Source organism: Neocloeon triangulifer, unplaced genomic scaffold, assembly GCF_031216515.1.
Source record: "Neocloeon triangulifer isolate White Clay Creek 2 clone unplaced genomic scaffold, ASM3121651v1 ptg000002l, whole genome shotgun sequence".
Classification (NCBI taxonomy): Eukaryota; Metazoa; Arthropoda; class Insecta; order Ephemeroptera; family Baetidae; genus Neocloeon; species Neocloeon triangulifer.
In genome coordinates, this window is record NW_026775545.1 from 6,393,401 (window position 1) to 6,408,557 (window position 15,157).

Here is a 15,157-nt window from a genome sequence, read left to right on the forward strand (position 1 = left end):
TTTAAATAGGCTAAAATTTTAATTAAATTATGTGGAAAAACCAGGCTTGTATATTTTAAAAGGAAGCACGTTGGCGAACAAAAGAGCCACTTTTCGCTATGCAAATGAAATCTGTTCACACTCGACCGTACGATTAAAGCAAAGCCAGGCCATGCATAGTCAACGAGAGGAAGGTTTTCAGTACAAAATGGTAATGCCCGAAACACGACCGGCTTTCAACGTGGCTCATTATTCAGGTTAAATCGACCTTTGCCCCTGGAGGCCCTCGCGAAGGAAGTTCATCCGCTATCGATTTTTCTATAAAAACCGCGTGCAAACGTCCGACGGTGGCAATTCGCAGACTGGGAGCAACGATAAATTTGCAAAAGTAAAACCCACCTGGTACCGGTGGCAGCAGTCGTTTGTCATACCGCTCCTTCTGAAGCAGCTGGTCCAAAATTTCTTTGTCCGATTTGCCTTCTTGGAATCTGGAATGATCAAAGAACAGCTTTTTGTCAAATGCGTTCTCAGACTCGGAGAGTTTGATGAGGACAATCACAAACAAAAAGATTAAAAATACCTAAAGAGGAGAGGAAAGTTTTCTGCCAACTTTCTCAATCTTCCTGGGTTTTAATGATTGAGACTTTTTAATCAAATGCTGCAAGTTCCCTATATTTTTTGTTAAAAAAAATTCTAACCAAAGGAAAAGTGATATTTGCGATTTGTTTCATGTTGATTCAAAATAGCGGAGATGTATTAGATTTTTTTCTTTCAACTTCTAAATTGTTTTGGTACTTTTTTTTATACCCATTGACTAATTTTTCGACTTTTAAATGGACTTTTTACTGCACAAGTGTTAATGAATTTTATATATCACTAATTTATTGTTTCAATAAAATTTTATATAATAGTTACTTATGATTACAAAAAAAGAAGATACATTTATGCCAGTAATTATTTAAGCAAATTTTGGTACTCACATTTCAGCAGAGGTGGAAAATCCACTGACTTGCCACGCCACAAACAAAATTATTGCCGCGCGCAAAAAGACATCCCACGTGCGCGGCGGGTCGATCATCATTTTAGGGCATCTGCAAAATAAGAGCAAAGACACGGACCTTGAGTTTTCTTGCTGGATTAAAAATTGAACCACGGAAAACAAAAGTTTCTGAATTTCTGCGACTGCCAATTTTAACTATTCAGCTCTTGTGTCAATCCAAAACTTTTGTCATTGTTTCAAAACTTTGTCAATGAACTTTTTCAAGAAAAGGGGAGACTGTGACCTCAATAGCTTAAATATAAGGATGATCCTGAAACTCCTTCATTAACGTGATTAAAGAAATAATCGAGAATGCTAATTTAATTAAAATTCTTTGTATAAAATTTAAAGTATAAAATATCACAATATTATTTCATTTTGGTATATTTTTGATAATGAAATGTTTTGCAGAATTTTGAGATTCAAATTACTTTATGAAACCTTTTAATACCAGTGAAAAGATAAAACATTCATTCCATTTTTTCCTTCTTATTTTTTGTGAAAGGAAACAGCAGGACGTACAATTTCTGGGCAAATCACCTCCCTTTTAGAAACATTAAAAAACTTTCCCCCCTGTCTCATTTCTCATTTCCATGCGGATGAAATGAAGCGAAAGTCTTTTCAATTTTGACAAGCCGCTCCTTTAATTCGCATAAATCAATGAAAGTTTTTCGATTCAACTTTTTCGCCAATATTTCACGGATATATAATAGCGCACAATGCGAGATACGCTTGTCCGATTCGAAACGGTTTTGTGACGTACGTTTGAATGAGAGCTCTACAGATATGCACGCTTGGCCGCATATTATTCCTCCTGCTTTTATTCAGCTGACGGGCGATAAAAATGTATTAAAACACGATCGGAAATTTTTACAGCCGACGAATGATATTTATATATGATATTTCAATTTTTGCTGATTATTTATTGCTCGGACATTCAAAGGATGGAAAAACTTCTTTCCAGCCTGCATTGAGCATTGTCTGTGCAAAAATAATGGAGCAGCCAGCAGTTGGTGCTTCCGCGTGTAGAATATAAATTTATGGCTGTACTTTTCTTAACGACGTCTGGGACCGAACAAAACATGGGTCTGCCGACTTATTGTTAGAGCTCGTTTCGTGCACCGCACTCAATCGATTTGTCCCTACTCGCCACCCAAAACTGATTCCAGCCGCCCGATATAATTTAATTACAGGTGAGCAAACATTTCAATTGATTCGCCCTCTTTCGTAATGCGGGCAATAGGACAGGCTAACCCTGACCATTCTTTACAAAAACTTTGCCTCACTAATTAAAATAAAAATTGTTAAATTATATTACTTTAATTTTTAAAACAAATTTTGGTTTGCAACATGATTTTTATTATATTTTATTCTTATTTCATTAATATTTTAATACTTTATATAAATTTCAATTTAGAGAATAATACGATAAGCAGATCTCCATATTTAATCTGTAGTAATTTTAAATTATTTCTCTTTCAAAGTATTAAATAATATGATTTCAATCATTTCATTAATTGAAAATTAACAAATACATTTTTCCCTCTGTTTCCCTCCTGGGACTTTTTCTTAAAATTATTTGATATGTCAAGATTGATGAAGGAAAATTTTTCACAGAACGAATTTTTTGGCACAGTCAAAATCGATCGGCCACGCAAAAACTGCCAGTCCATGCTGGCAGCGGTTCAAATTTCGTTGCGCTCAACGCAGTGATTTCTTTTACCCTTGTCATGTTGGAAAGCTGCGAGCCAATTAGAGACGTGAGCAGTCAGAGGCCAGAGGCGATTAGGGGATGATATTTCTTATTTCGCAATGTACACTTGACGACAACCTAAACATATATATGCACTTTTTACTTCCGTGTTTAGCGATTTTCGGTCTGGTCGTTACTGCGGCTGGTAATTGCAAAATTACAACCAAACAGATTTTGAGGTCACAAAAAGTCGTGCAGAGTAAACTCGGACGGCAATCAGATTTTATCAGAAGGCAAAAAATAATTATTTATTTAACATCTCATGATGTCAAACAATTTGATGATTTTAATGATATGGAAATATTATGAAAAACTTTGCGTTTAAATTAATAATCTCAGAGTCGCCAAAAATCGTACAATAAGTGGTTTATTCGGGCTTTTCCTTGTTGCAAAAATTGTTTTTATGCAAAAGCAAATGTTTCTATCAGTTTTGGTCACGGTCTGCGAACCTATTTCATGAGAAAGAAAAAAAAAGCAAAATTGAAAAACAAACAATACTTTTTAACATAAAAATTAAAATCTTTAAACTAACAAATTCAGATTTTAATTTTTATGTTAAAATTTGGTGTTCTTTCAATGTTGCTGATTTTTTGTAATTTTCTTGCTCATGAAATGGGGTCGCAAACCGTATCTGAAACTGGTAGAACAATTTGTTTTTGAATAAAAACAATTTTCGCAACGAGGAAAAGTCCGATCTCTTCATTTCCATGATCATCTCCTCGAGTGTCAATTTTTGTAAAACAATAGTAAATTATTATTTATGTGATTTTCCATAATTTATAATTGATGGCAGATTCCATAAAAATAAGTTTGAAATTTATAAATATTTGACCCTGTTTATAATTTCAATTGCTTGGAATGAACCTTCCACAAATTTTCATTTAAAACATCGATAGATACAGAAACTTCTATCAAAACTTTTGATGGGTAAAAATTTTTAATTCTTTGAAATTACCTTCCAGACGATTAATATTGTAAATTGCCATAAATGGGGGGGGGGGGGAAACTGGAATAACAATGACTGTTAGTAATAAATATAAAAAAACGAAGTTGCATTGTACAGAAGTTTAAGGAGAAATGTAATGTTCTTTTAGAGTAAATTTTGTTTAGCTGTTCACATTCATTCAAATTTCAAATTGAAAATTAAAAGAGTCAAAATTCTTGAGTGTGAAATGGTTTCAATTTTAACCTGGCCTCTAGAGAAGGTGCGATGTACCATTATCGCTTACATTCTTGCATTAATGGCTCACTCCAGCTCATTCGCTCAGAATGAAACACATTTCAAGCTTAACGTGCAGCGCTACAAGTCGTTAAAATTGAACAAGTATGGAAATAAAGCGAAAAGAGGTGCTCCACCCTCTTGACGGAAGAAAATAATGATATCACGGGGGCGAAAAAACGGGGGTGCTTGGCAACGCGCACCACTCCCGCAGTGTATCTGTGAAGAGGCCCTTCAGGAGATGAGGGCACAGTTATTATCACCAGCCAGTAGAGCCTCATTCTAATTATTTGCAAAATTAGATTTAAAAATATTAATAAATACAGAAAACCAAATTCCCTATAGATTTTTTAAACTGAGTCAAAAAAATTTGAAAGCTTGAAAAAAATTGATTCAACTTGAAATTTATTTAGAGCACCTGCTGCTCACAGTTTTTATTAAGGTCGAACTAAATTTTTTTCTGATTGTTTCATGGTGACGTCATTCCGTCTGGTGTGTTGCCGCAGTCACGCCGAGGCCCAATATACCGCAGTACACCGCGCCCCCGCCCCTGGCTGGCCGGCCGGAGCACATGGGCGCAAAGTTCGCACCCCGGCGTGTGCGCGGCTTTCCTTGGACCACCAGGCAATAACGTAAACCGCCGAACCGAAACCGACTTTTTGCCTGTCGTCCGGTCTGGCCAAGCGTGCGTAATTGTATAAATTACGATGCCGAGACATGCTTGTACATATTTTGGTGTCGTACGTCGGCGGGCCTCGCAACGGTACCGAGAGAGGCGCGTTTTGCATTCGAATGGAGTCGTAAACAGCACCCCGCTCGCTCGGAATAATAAGTTTGCAAAGCGCAATTCCAATTTATGGCGGTTGAGTGAAATAGAAAAATCTTTTGGTTTTTCATTTAAATGTATTTATGTAAGAAATAAAATAAGATTATTTAAATTTTTTATTTATATTTCAATATTGTCTGGCACATTTTCATAATTTAAATAACTAATTATTTATATTTTTGCTAATATTTAAATTGTAAATTTTGGCGCAAATTTTTGGGGTTAAATATATGTGTAGAGTTGAAGCAAAAACAAAACAATGTAAGTATTTAGCTGAATCTAATTTCCAGTAGGAGTTTATAATTTTAGTAATAAGGGTATAGATTTTTAACTTTTTTTCGAGTTCTTAAAATAAGCATTAAAATTTGAATGCAAACTATTTAAGTCAAGTTGAAGCGGAATTCTAAAAGAGAAAAGTGAATTTTATAAAGAAATTTCTGAAATTTTGTTCAATATATTATAACACAATTCTATAATTGTTTCTTTAGAGCTACATTAGATCAAAATTTCTGCAATCTGCAACTCGCTGGACATCGCCGCAATCCGGCTAACCGAATTACAACTCTTTCTGCTTGCCGCATTAGTTTTCTCTCTGTTTTCTTTCGGCAGGAAGCAGCAGCGGCCACTTTGGAGCTGCCTAGACCGCGCCATGCGTCACGGCACGCCAAATTAATTTGTCACTTTGCAGACTCGTGTGGTTTGGCTGGCCAACGAAGAGAAGAAAATCTTTATACTTTCCACCCAAGTGACTTCTTGATAAAAAAAGGGTTGTTGTTCCAGACTGGAATCAGATGGGTCCCCCTTTCAGTTTCCTCCCCAGACAGACAAATTTTTTTTACCCACAAAACAACCCTTGACACGAAAAAGCGAAACAGAAATTGCAATACTTGTGAGGATACAATTCGCAAAAAAATGGACATTTTGCACACTTTTACTTTCGAAAAGGGATGAAATTTCCGGAAAGTGCATTTTGGGAGGAAACCGTGTGAATTATAGGCCAAGGCCGTTTGTCATGTGGAACGACGTCCTTCCCATCTCATGCTTCGAGACGTAATAAATGATGCACGCATGAGCATGACACTGTTGGCGGAATAAATTGGCGCCGGACTTCGCCTTGACAGTGGGCATGAAAAATGGCGCGGAATATTAGAATTGGCGCCGACTCTGCTGGCAATGATTTGTCATTTCCGCCGACGAAACAAAGCATTCCATTCGAATTAGGCGGACGGAGATGATTCTGCAGGAGGTCCTCCGACCACCGCTCAAGACAATCCGTCATCATTTTGACCCTAATGATGGTGCTGAGCACGACAACAAAAACACATTTGAGCGGGATGGATGATCTTGCAAAAATATAGAACGGAAAAAATGGATCAAGATGAAAGCTCTCAAGGTCAATTTGATGTAATTAAGACTATTTTTGCTCTTATCTTGGTAGTTTCATAAAAATCAAATAAATCTATTCATTTATCTCCAATACGCATGGTAAAAATAACATAGCAAAAAAAGTACAATGCACAAATAAAGCGTAAATTTTGTGGAAAAACGAAGAAAAATAAATATAAATTACACTTCAGCTTCAGTTGATAGAATGAGAGCCTAAAATATGATAAGTTTTTGATACAGTTTTGAAATTTCAGTCTAAAAACTTGCAAAGAAATACACAAATTTAGCACTTCTTTTCTTTGAAATTTTATTTGAAAATCAGAATTAACTTTATTACACGACCTTTGCTTGAAATTTAATTATTTAATGATATTTTTTTTCAATATTCAACATCTTGAAACGTACTTCATACTTTGAAGTAATAGTTTGAAAAAAAAATTAATTTTGGAAACTTTTCAATTTGAAATGATGAAGAACACGTAATGTATTTAGATATTTTTACTAAGTAAAAATTATTTCCAGAAATTAAAAGTTAAGTTACGCTTATTTAATGAAAATTTAAGTTGCTCTTCCCCCCGTCTCGTCGTTCTTGGCACACTATTTCCCGCACACTTCGAAAGCTCAAGTGCGGACCGAGATTAAAGCAAATCTCATTGCGGCAAAAGCAGATCTGGCAAGAAGGCGGTCTCACTAATTTGAATAAAATAATGTGCTCGCGCCAAGTAGGTACGCGGATTAGTTTTGGGCGCACGTTAATCTCGTAGCGCAAATTAAGACAAAAGCCGCTTGATTATAATTTTAAATGAGAGCCCCTGCGAGTACGAAATGTGATGGAAAAGGAAAATGAGCAGGCCTTATTTTCTTTCCGATTACTTGTCCTTCCTTTTGCTCGTCTCTCATTTCCTCAAACGACTTAAATCCCTCTGCTGCTTGTCTCTAAAGAAAAAAAGAAAACAGAAAATTGAAATTTACAGGCAGCTGCCTTTGTAAACACGATATGGAAATGCAACTGTTGCACATCCGTCTCCATTTCGCTCCAATGGAGGCGAAAGTCTGAATTAATTGAATTAGACCGACGGCGGCGCGGCCACATCAAACGTATACTTTACAAATAAATGCATATACGTTGGAGAATTAATATCAAGTGCTGCCAGGAAATTCATACTAATTATACTTTAATTTGACATGATGTTTATTTGCCGTTCTGGAACAAGTGACGAGGCTAATTAGCAAAAGGGCACGATGATTTAGGTCGCGCTCCAATAATTTCACAATTCCACTCCGAGCAACATTTATAGGCTTTTGATGTTGGCTTTGAATTTTTTTTTGCTACTGAAAGGGAAGCCTGTAAAAAGAAATTGGTTTTATTTTTAATTAAATAGACATTTGCGTATTTGACATGAAAATTTTCAAATTTGGTTTCATATAAAATAAAAATAAATGTAGAATAATTTATTGTTTAATCTAGGAGCGCAAACAATATAACTATAATTAGAGGATATTTTTGTCTTTTCTTGAAATCTAAACTAGACTTTTCAGAATTTAAAGTTTGAATGGGAATTAAAAAAATTAAAATTTAAATAATAAAACTGGTATATAAATTGTGCTACATTACTTTTCCTACTGCTCAGTTCCTAAAAAATTAAATTTTAATTTATAAACAAAGTTAACTTGAAATCATAAATTAATACTATCTATTCGATTTTTATCTCCTACTCACCCTTTTACGAACACACTTTTTCTCTCTTGCAAGTAACAACTGCCTATAACATTTTTATCTATAGAAACAATTCGGGAAAAATGATTTTAGATACACCCACCCTGTTTTATGTCATTTTGCCAACATTAAATTTACGATCGTAGTCATTGCTTTCCCATGTATCAACGTAAAATTCAGTCATAAATATCGATCTGCCAGTGCCCATAAACCAACCCCACTTTCACAGGAGCCTAATTTTTATACAAACCTCTTTTTATTTTGTCCTGATTACGTGCTTTTGCATAATTTTTGACTGATACACTGGCCCTCAGCTCATCTTTTTACTACCGAAAAAAAAGCACCGTGTTTTCATATTTGTTGTTCGCGTTTGACACTTCGGCTGGAATGACAAATTGGGCCGGTCGTGAGCCGTGACACAGCGCAAAAAGCCGCCGCACCGCTGGCATTGTTTTGCATGCTAATGGTCGGGGTTCAAAAATAACACTGCACCGACGGTCTATATGGACAGCAATGCTTTGCACGTCCTTTTGTGTTTGCCCTCGACGGCGAAACTCTCGCGTGTAATTGGCCCAGATGATTCAGCAGTCACTCGCTTTGTCTCTCTCCGTCGTCATTATTGCCGTTGTCAGAATTTGCCCGTCGTTGAGTGTGTTTGCATTCCATTTTCCGCCATATTAGTCGAAATAACAAACAATTAGGATGAGCAATGCCTTTTGGCGGAAAGGCAAACATTGCGAAAAAAGACAGAAGATACGCTTATTGTAAGCGCAACGTGTTAAAATACATGTTGATTTTGCAAGTTTAAAAATACATAAATTTTATTATAGAATATTGTACTTTTAGTGTGTTAAAAACAAAATTATTATTTACTTCCTGGTATTGCTTTTTTTTAATTATATATTTTTTTATTGTATTTATTTTTTTAAATTATTTGTTCACGTTTAAACTTTAAGAGAATTTGTATTGGATAACACGATTTTTGCTATTTTGCAGCTATATTGTAATGATACAAATTGAATATAAAAAAATTTATGTTTTTTGACGCTATATATATAAATACGTAATTGATAGTCACAGATATACCCATTTGTTTCTAGGGAAACGCAAAGTTTTGAAATACACAAATTGATGAAATATTTTAAGACAAGAATATAAATTACAATTAATCTCATTAATATAGCAGCAAATTAAAAAAGAAACCTGCAATAAAAAATTTTATAAATTGAATGCAAATTTTGTGGATATGTATTTATTTTTTAGGCCAAATGTGTTAAGCTTTTCAGCTATTAATTCTTCTAGCAATACAATAAAGTTGGAATTCAATTTCTATCCTGCTCAGATTTTGCAGGGAGTCAATTATTTTATTTTAAAATTTATGATAATATGTAATACTAACATCTCTCGCCTAACACTCTTGTTTAAGTGCCAACTAATTTTTATTTTTCTGTAGCAAAATAATTTATAATTAATTTGATTTTAAAAGGCAATTATTCTTATACGTTTGTACAAAAGAAGCCCTAAAGTAATTAATAGCTTTGATAAAATTGAAGTCAATTTCCTTTCGTGCAATGGCAATCAGCATGGTTTGCACATAACGACAATTACTGGCTACGGATCGACTCATGCTAACTAATCGTAATCGCTCTGGTCGTGCACAGCAGTGCAATTTCAAAGTAGTGAAACCAAGCTAATTGCAATTCCAACAAAGCTGCAAAGGCACACCACTCGCTCGCATTCAGAATCATGATTGGCATTTCAATGTGCGTTCAAATAAGCCAGGGCGGATTTTCCGTTTACCCCTCAACGGTGAAATATGGGGGAAGCTGCGGAGTATTTTCGTTCTGTGTAATTATTAAAAGCGGCAGCACAGGCTCATTATTGGAGCGAAAGAGCTTCAGAATCATCTGGCGTGCGCTGCGTAATGGCTGCTGCTGCACGGGCAGATAAACTAATTAAGCCACTCGCTTGTGCGGAAAATCTGATGCATCGATAAATTTTCTGCCGGAGAGTATCGTCATTATGAAAATGTATATAACGAGCCTCTGTAATGCATAGAGCAGTAAGTTAATAAGAAAAGTTCGCCCCCCAGAGGTGCGAGCATCACAACCACGCTTCCGTGGAAGATTATTTTCGTGCTCGGCAGTTTCCCTGTGTTTCTTTGCCGGAGGAAAACATTTTATTCCCTCGCGTTTTGCTCGTAAACACAAAAGGGAAATGGATATATTCAGTTTTGTTACAAAAAGCACACCATCGTGCCAACTGAGTTTGTCTCGTGCCGATTTATTTAATCGTTTTCACTGGAATATATTGAACAAAAGAGCTCACGCGAAGCATTCCAAGAAAATAATACGGAAACTTGATTATAAAATTGTTTTACACTATACGCTATAAAATTGTAGTTCTTCTAATTGGTAGCTCAAATAATTATTTGCTTGAAATTGGCATGAAAATGTTATTACAATTGTTATATTATCTTTAACAATAGTTCATTTTGTTTGTAATTTGATCATGATATATTGACTAAACCCTCCGCAAAAATACCTTAAAATTATCGTCTATAGAGGATTCCGATTGTTGCCGCAATACCCTCCGCAAAAATATTTAATCGTCTATTGAAAATCAGAGAGCAGTGATGCCAGAAATTATTTAAGTTTACTATGCGCATAATTCAAGCTTGTTGCAACATAATTTATAATTAATAAATTTTTTGTTGCATCTGTTATTAATAATACTTTGACAAGAGTTATTTATATTACTATATAATAACAAAAAATATATAAAATTTGTAATGAAAATAATAATAAATTATAAAGGAAAAACAATAATTTCTACAAAAACTTTCAGAATTTATTAAAAAATCGTTTAATTTGTTAAGTTAAATTTGATTGTAAAGAAGATCTTTGAGTAAAACTAAACGCTATTTTAAAAATTGGGTTCTCTTTAAACTATTAATTCAACCCATTTTTTTTCTTCATTTTATTCATATTTGATACGCCTTTGATCGATCTCCACCCCCGTGCAAAAGTTGCTTTATCTCGTCGATACTCAGTTTGGCGTCGCAATGCCGCAGCATCATAATCGGATTTATTATCTATTTTCTTCATGTCTGCTTCGCTTGCGTTGGTGTTTTCCTGTCGGAAATTCAATCATTCACTTGGAGGCCGCACTGCGTGAGATGTTTTTCCTGCTGCGGCGAGAGGACTCCATTTTGCATCGGGCACGAACGCTTTTTTTGCTCGTCGTCTGTTTCCCGGGGTGGCAGTGTGAAAATAAATATAGAAAGATACGACCAGTCAATAGAAAGGAAGAGAAGCAAAAACGCGTCTGCCAAATGGTCTAGAGTTCTCAATCTGCTCGCGCTGGCACGGGTCAAAATAATTTTATTTTATACATCCATCATTTAACTAACTGTAAGCTTATATTGTGATAATTTACTTGGATTAAAATATTTGGGCACGCAAACTAATTGTTCCAAATAAATTTGTACTTTGTATGCATTCATATCTAGATTTTTTTAGCTCTAAAATCTTTGAAATTTGATTATTATTATTAATATCTAACAGACTAATCTGGGAAAATATTTCGGTGAAACATTTATTTTAAAATAAAATTTTACATTTATAAAAAAACATAATTAAATTATTTTTCTGCTTTAACGGAAAACATCTAGTAAAATTTATATTGATTTGAATTTTATTCAAAAGAAATATGTAGTGCCTGATTTCCCACATTTTTTCTACCCGTCTTACCTTTTCACTGGTGGAGATTTCGGCTCCGTCTTGCCTCCTGCCGCTGCCACCCTCGAGGTGAGTCAGAGTGTTTCATCGCGGCGCTGCATGGTCGTTAGCTCTTCGCCTCGGAGATCCACACTGGCTCCTGTCAACACGCAAAAGAGCCAGGGATAAATAAATGCTCGACGCACCAAGCTATAAAGAATAATCCGCTTTGGGAGAGAGAGCAAAACAACGCGAGAAATAAACAAGTTCAGTGTGCCAGTGGAGCGCGTGGCAGGGGTCGCTTAGGCTGCGTGTGCAGCACCTGCGGTGCGCCAGTTGCATAACCGACCCCTGCAGACAGGATGGATTAACAAGAACAAAGCCTTTTCCGTTTTTGATAAAAAATGAAAAAAATAATAGGAGTGTAATTATTAATACAGGGATTATGGTGCTCTTTGTATCTGAATTTTAAGCAAAATTGTCAAAGAAAGGGACAAAATATCATAGAATTAAAAAGAACCGTTAAAAATATTAAAAATAATTATTTATTCCTTTATCGTTTGTATGTCTTTGAAAAAATAAAAAAGTGAATTGATTTTATGGTGATTTTAGAAGAAAAAGAGTTAATAATTAGCTTAAAAATGAGAAACAGAAGACAAAAGTTGTTTATTTCCCGTTATTTCCCTTCAAAATTAATTTTGCGAATTATGTTATTCAGAAAAAACATTATTAATTATCTTGTAATTAATGGACTATTATGAAACTTTTTAAATAACTTTTTGCGCAGTAATTCAATGTTGTAACGGAATTATAATTTTTATTTTCAGTGACATATTTAAGTATTGCCACTGGAGGCTCAACACTATTTGCAATCTCTTTAATTTACGTTTTTCCCTAATGGTGAGTTCACGCGCCGTCATAAAACTTCCCCCTATCAAAAGCACCGCGCGTATAAATTTTTCTTTCCAAGAGTCAGGAACTTGGTGGCGATGTACCGGCACTTTGCCGTCCTGATTTCGCAACTTTTGCGCCGCCCCGGAGCAGGATTTCCCTTAGGAACGCTGCTGAAATTATGACTCGCTGCGGTTTTGATTTCGTCCGCCTCGTGAAACGCCTACAAAAGTGAAATTAAAATTGCCAAGAGAAGGAGAGAGTTTTTGATTGTTGATTTTACCCCAAGTGGCACTTGCGAGCGGCGGCGCCAAACTTCTCCTTTCATCCATCACCGTTTGAAACGCGGCTCATTTGACAAATGGAATGGAATCATGTCTTGACATACAAAAAAAAGTGATTTATGGCACCCTGAGGTTTGATGATTTCAAGAGGATAACAGGTGGAATATAACTTCCTTCTATGACCTACATCAAAAGTAGGGCTTAAAAAAAGCCCAAGCAACAATTGCTACTTTTCGTTGCACGACGAATTAGTGAATTATTTTGATAAAAGCATGGCAGTGAAAAAGTCTGGAAAATTGTAAAGTTGATAAGAAGCAACACGCTATGTGAATAAAAAGTCTTAAGCTTGGCATGTCAAGCTAAAGATAAAAATAAAAACCCGATAAACTCATAAAATATGAAAATAATTATACAAATCTAACTCAAACTGACAGAAACTCAAGATAGCTAACTAAGAGGTATTTCTAATTTGAGGTGGAGACACGTTTAATTTCTTTAGTATATAAATAAGTTTTATCACCTCAGATTTATTTAAAGTCAGATTGAATAATAAAAAAATTTATGGTTTACTTCTGATAGTTATAATTATATGCTCTTCACATAAAAATTGATCAAAAATTAAATACATTCGTTATTCAAATGATAATTAATTTGAGCAACAACGTGAAAGATTACATTTTGTAACATTTACAAACCAATATTTCAAGGGGTTAACAATATATTGAAAAATACAAATTAATTAAAATCTATAAAATATCATAAAAAATGTTTCAAATTTACCAATTCTGAAGTAATTTAATATACTATTTACATTTTTCAATTAATATAATTTTTACTTCTATTTTAAACACGTAATAATTTGAAAATTCAAAATTTAAGTTAAATAAATTAAAGCAACCAAAAAATATAAAAAATGTAATAAGCCTGAAAAAAAGAATTTAATGCTTTATTGGCGAAAAAAATTCAAAGAGAGTCAAAGGTTCAACGAACTGTATTACAATTCAATGACTACGCGGCTAAGAATTCCTCTGATCACGACGCCGTGCTTGTCTCAAATTCGCCACGAGAGAGCGGCGTAGTTTCGGCGACAGCCTCCGCACACCAAACAACGAAAAAAGAGAGGCGCGTGTGTGATGAGCAGAAATCGTGCCTCGACTCGCGATGCCCCTTATTTTTTATCGGTCGCGGCCAGATTAAAACATTTCCTCTCTGTGTGTCTCGCGGCATGAAGAGAGGGTGGGCGAGTAAATTGAATTTGCACACTGATCGATTTTGACAAGCTGCTTTTTCTGTCGAGAGTTTGGGGCGAAAGTAAGTAAGTGACAGGTTGCAGCTCAGCATCGGCAGGTACAGCGAACGTCTCTCTCCCTCTCAGCACATTAAATATTTACCCTGTGGAAACAAAAGTGTGTCAAGTCAACCAGGCCGACCGAATATTAAAGCAGCAACTAGTAGGGAGAGGGCATGACGCACGCACCGTACGAGTGACAGGCCGAAAAAGCAATGGGAGACCCTTTCCAGGCAAAAATACAAAGCGGAGCCCATTTTTGTGCTGAAAATTTGATTTAAATAAAAAGTTAAATATATTAAAGAAAATATTGCATTGGAAAAATTTGGTTTAGAAATCACTAGATTAAGTAGAAGATATAGTTTATTTTTTATTCCATAAAATTTTTACAATTTGATTAGAGAGTGGTTTATAATCTAGCTACATTAAATAATGTTTGTCTGTCTGAATGGCTCCTTGATTTTTTTTTTTTTATTTGAAAGGTTTCAAATAATTTTGATTCTTGAAAATTTTCAATAACAAACACAAAAATTTATTTCTCTCCCTCTATTATTTTCTTCTTTTGACTTTATTCTGGTTACTGCCGAGTGAGGGAGATGCGTGAGTTGGATGAAAAAAAAAATGGAGAGCTTGTCCCGAAACACGACTGTCGCTGACACGCATCACCGTGGATAGTATTTCATTCACTCATATTTCACGTTTTTTTGCACACAGACTGATACATAATATGTATATAATCTTCAATTAAGACTAACGAGCGGGTTCTGCTCCTCTTTCCCATCTCTTTCGAAAAGGTTGAAATTCATTTTGGCGAGAGTCTTTTTGACCAATTTAATCAGTATTAATTAGGCCGCGAGTTTGCTCTGCCTGACGCCGCGGATCGATGTTGCGGTGGTGCGGAACTTTCTTTCTTTTTCTTTATTCTTTTCCATTCAGCGGCGGCGGCGGCGAATAACAAATTCTCTCGTGCGGCCTTTAAACTTCTTATAACGCTCGGGCTCACTCAACGCTCCATTTCGCGTTTGAAAGGCACAGCACACCACGGCACACACGGGA

General features: G+C 35.3%; 1 protein-coding gene across 4 annotated transcripts in view; it reads right to left on the minus strand.

The window, feature by feature from the left end:
• LOC132205488 (glutamate-gated chloride channel) overlaps positions 1-15,157 on the minus strand; it is an 80,872-nt gene that overhangs the window by 20,494 nt on the left and 45,221 nt on the right. For all 4 annotated transcript variants that reach the window (XM_059634561.1, XM_059634560.1, XM_059634559.1 and 1 more), the window contains exons 3-5: positions 11,672-11,798; positions 960-1,070; positions 379-467 (exon numbers count right to left, since the gene is read on the minus strand). In XM_059634561.1, coding sequence (XP_059490544.1) covers positions 379-467; positions 960-1,060 — 190 coding nt within the window. In that variant the 5' untranslated portion in view covers positions 1,061-1,070; positions 11,672-11,798. The remainder of the gene's footprint in view (positions 1-378; positions 468-959; positions 1,071-11,671; positions 11,799-15,157) is intronic.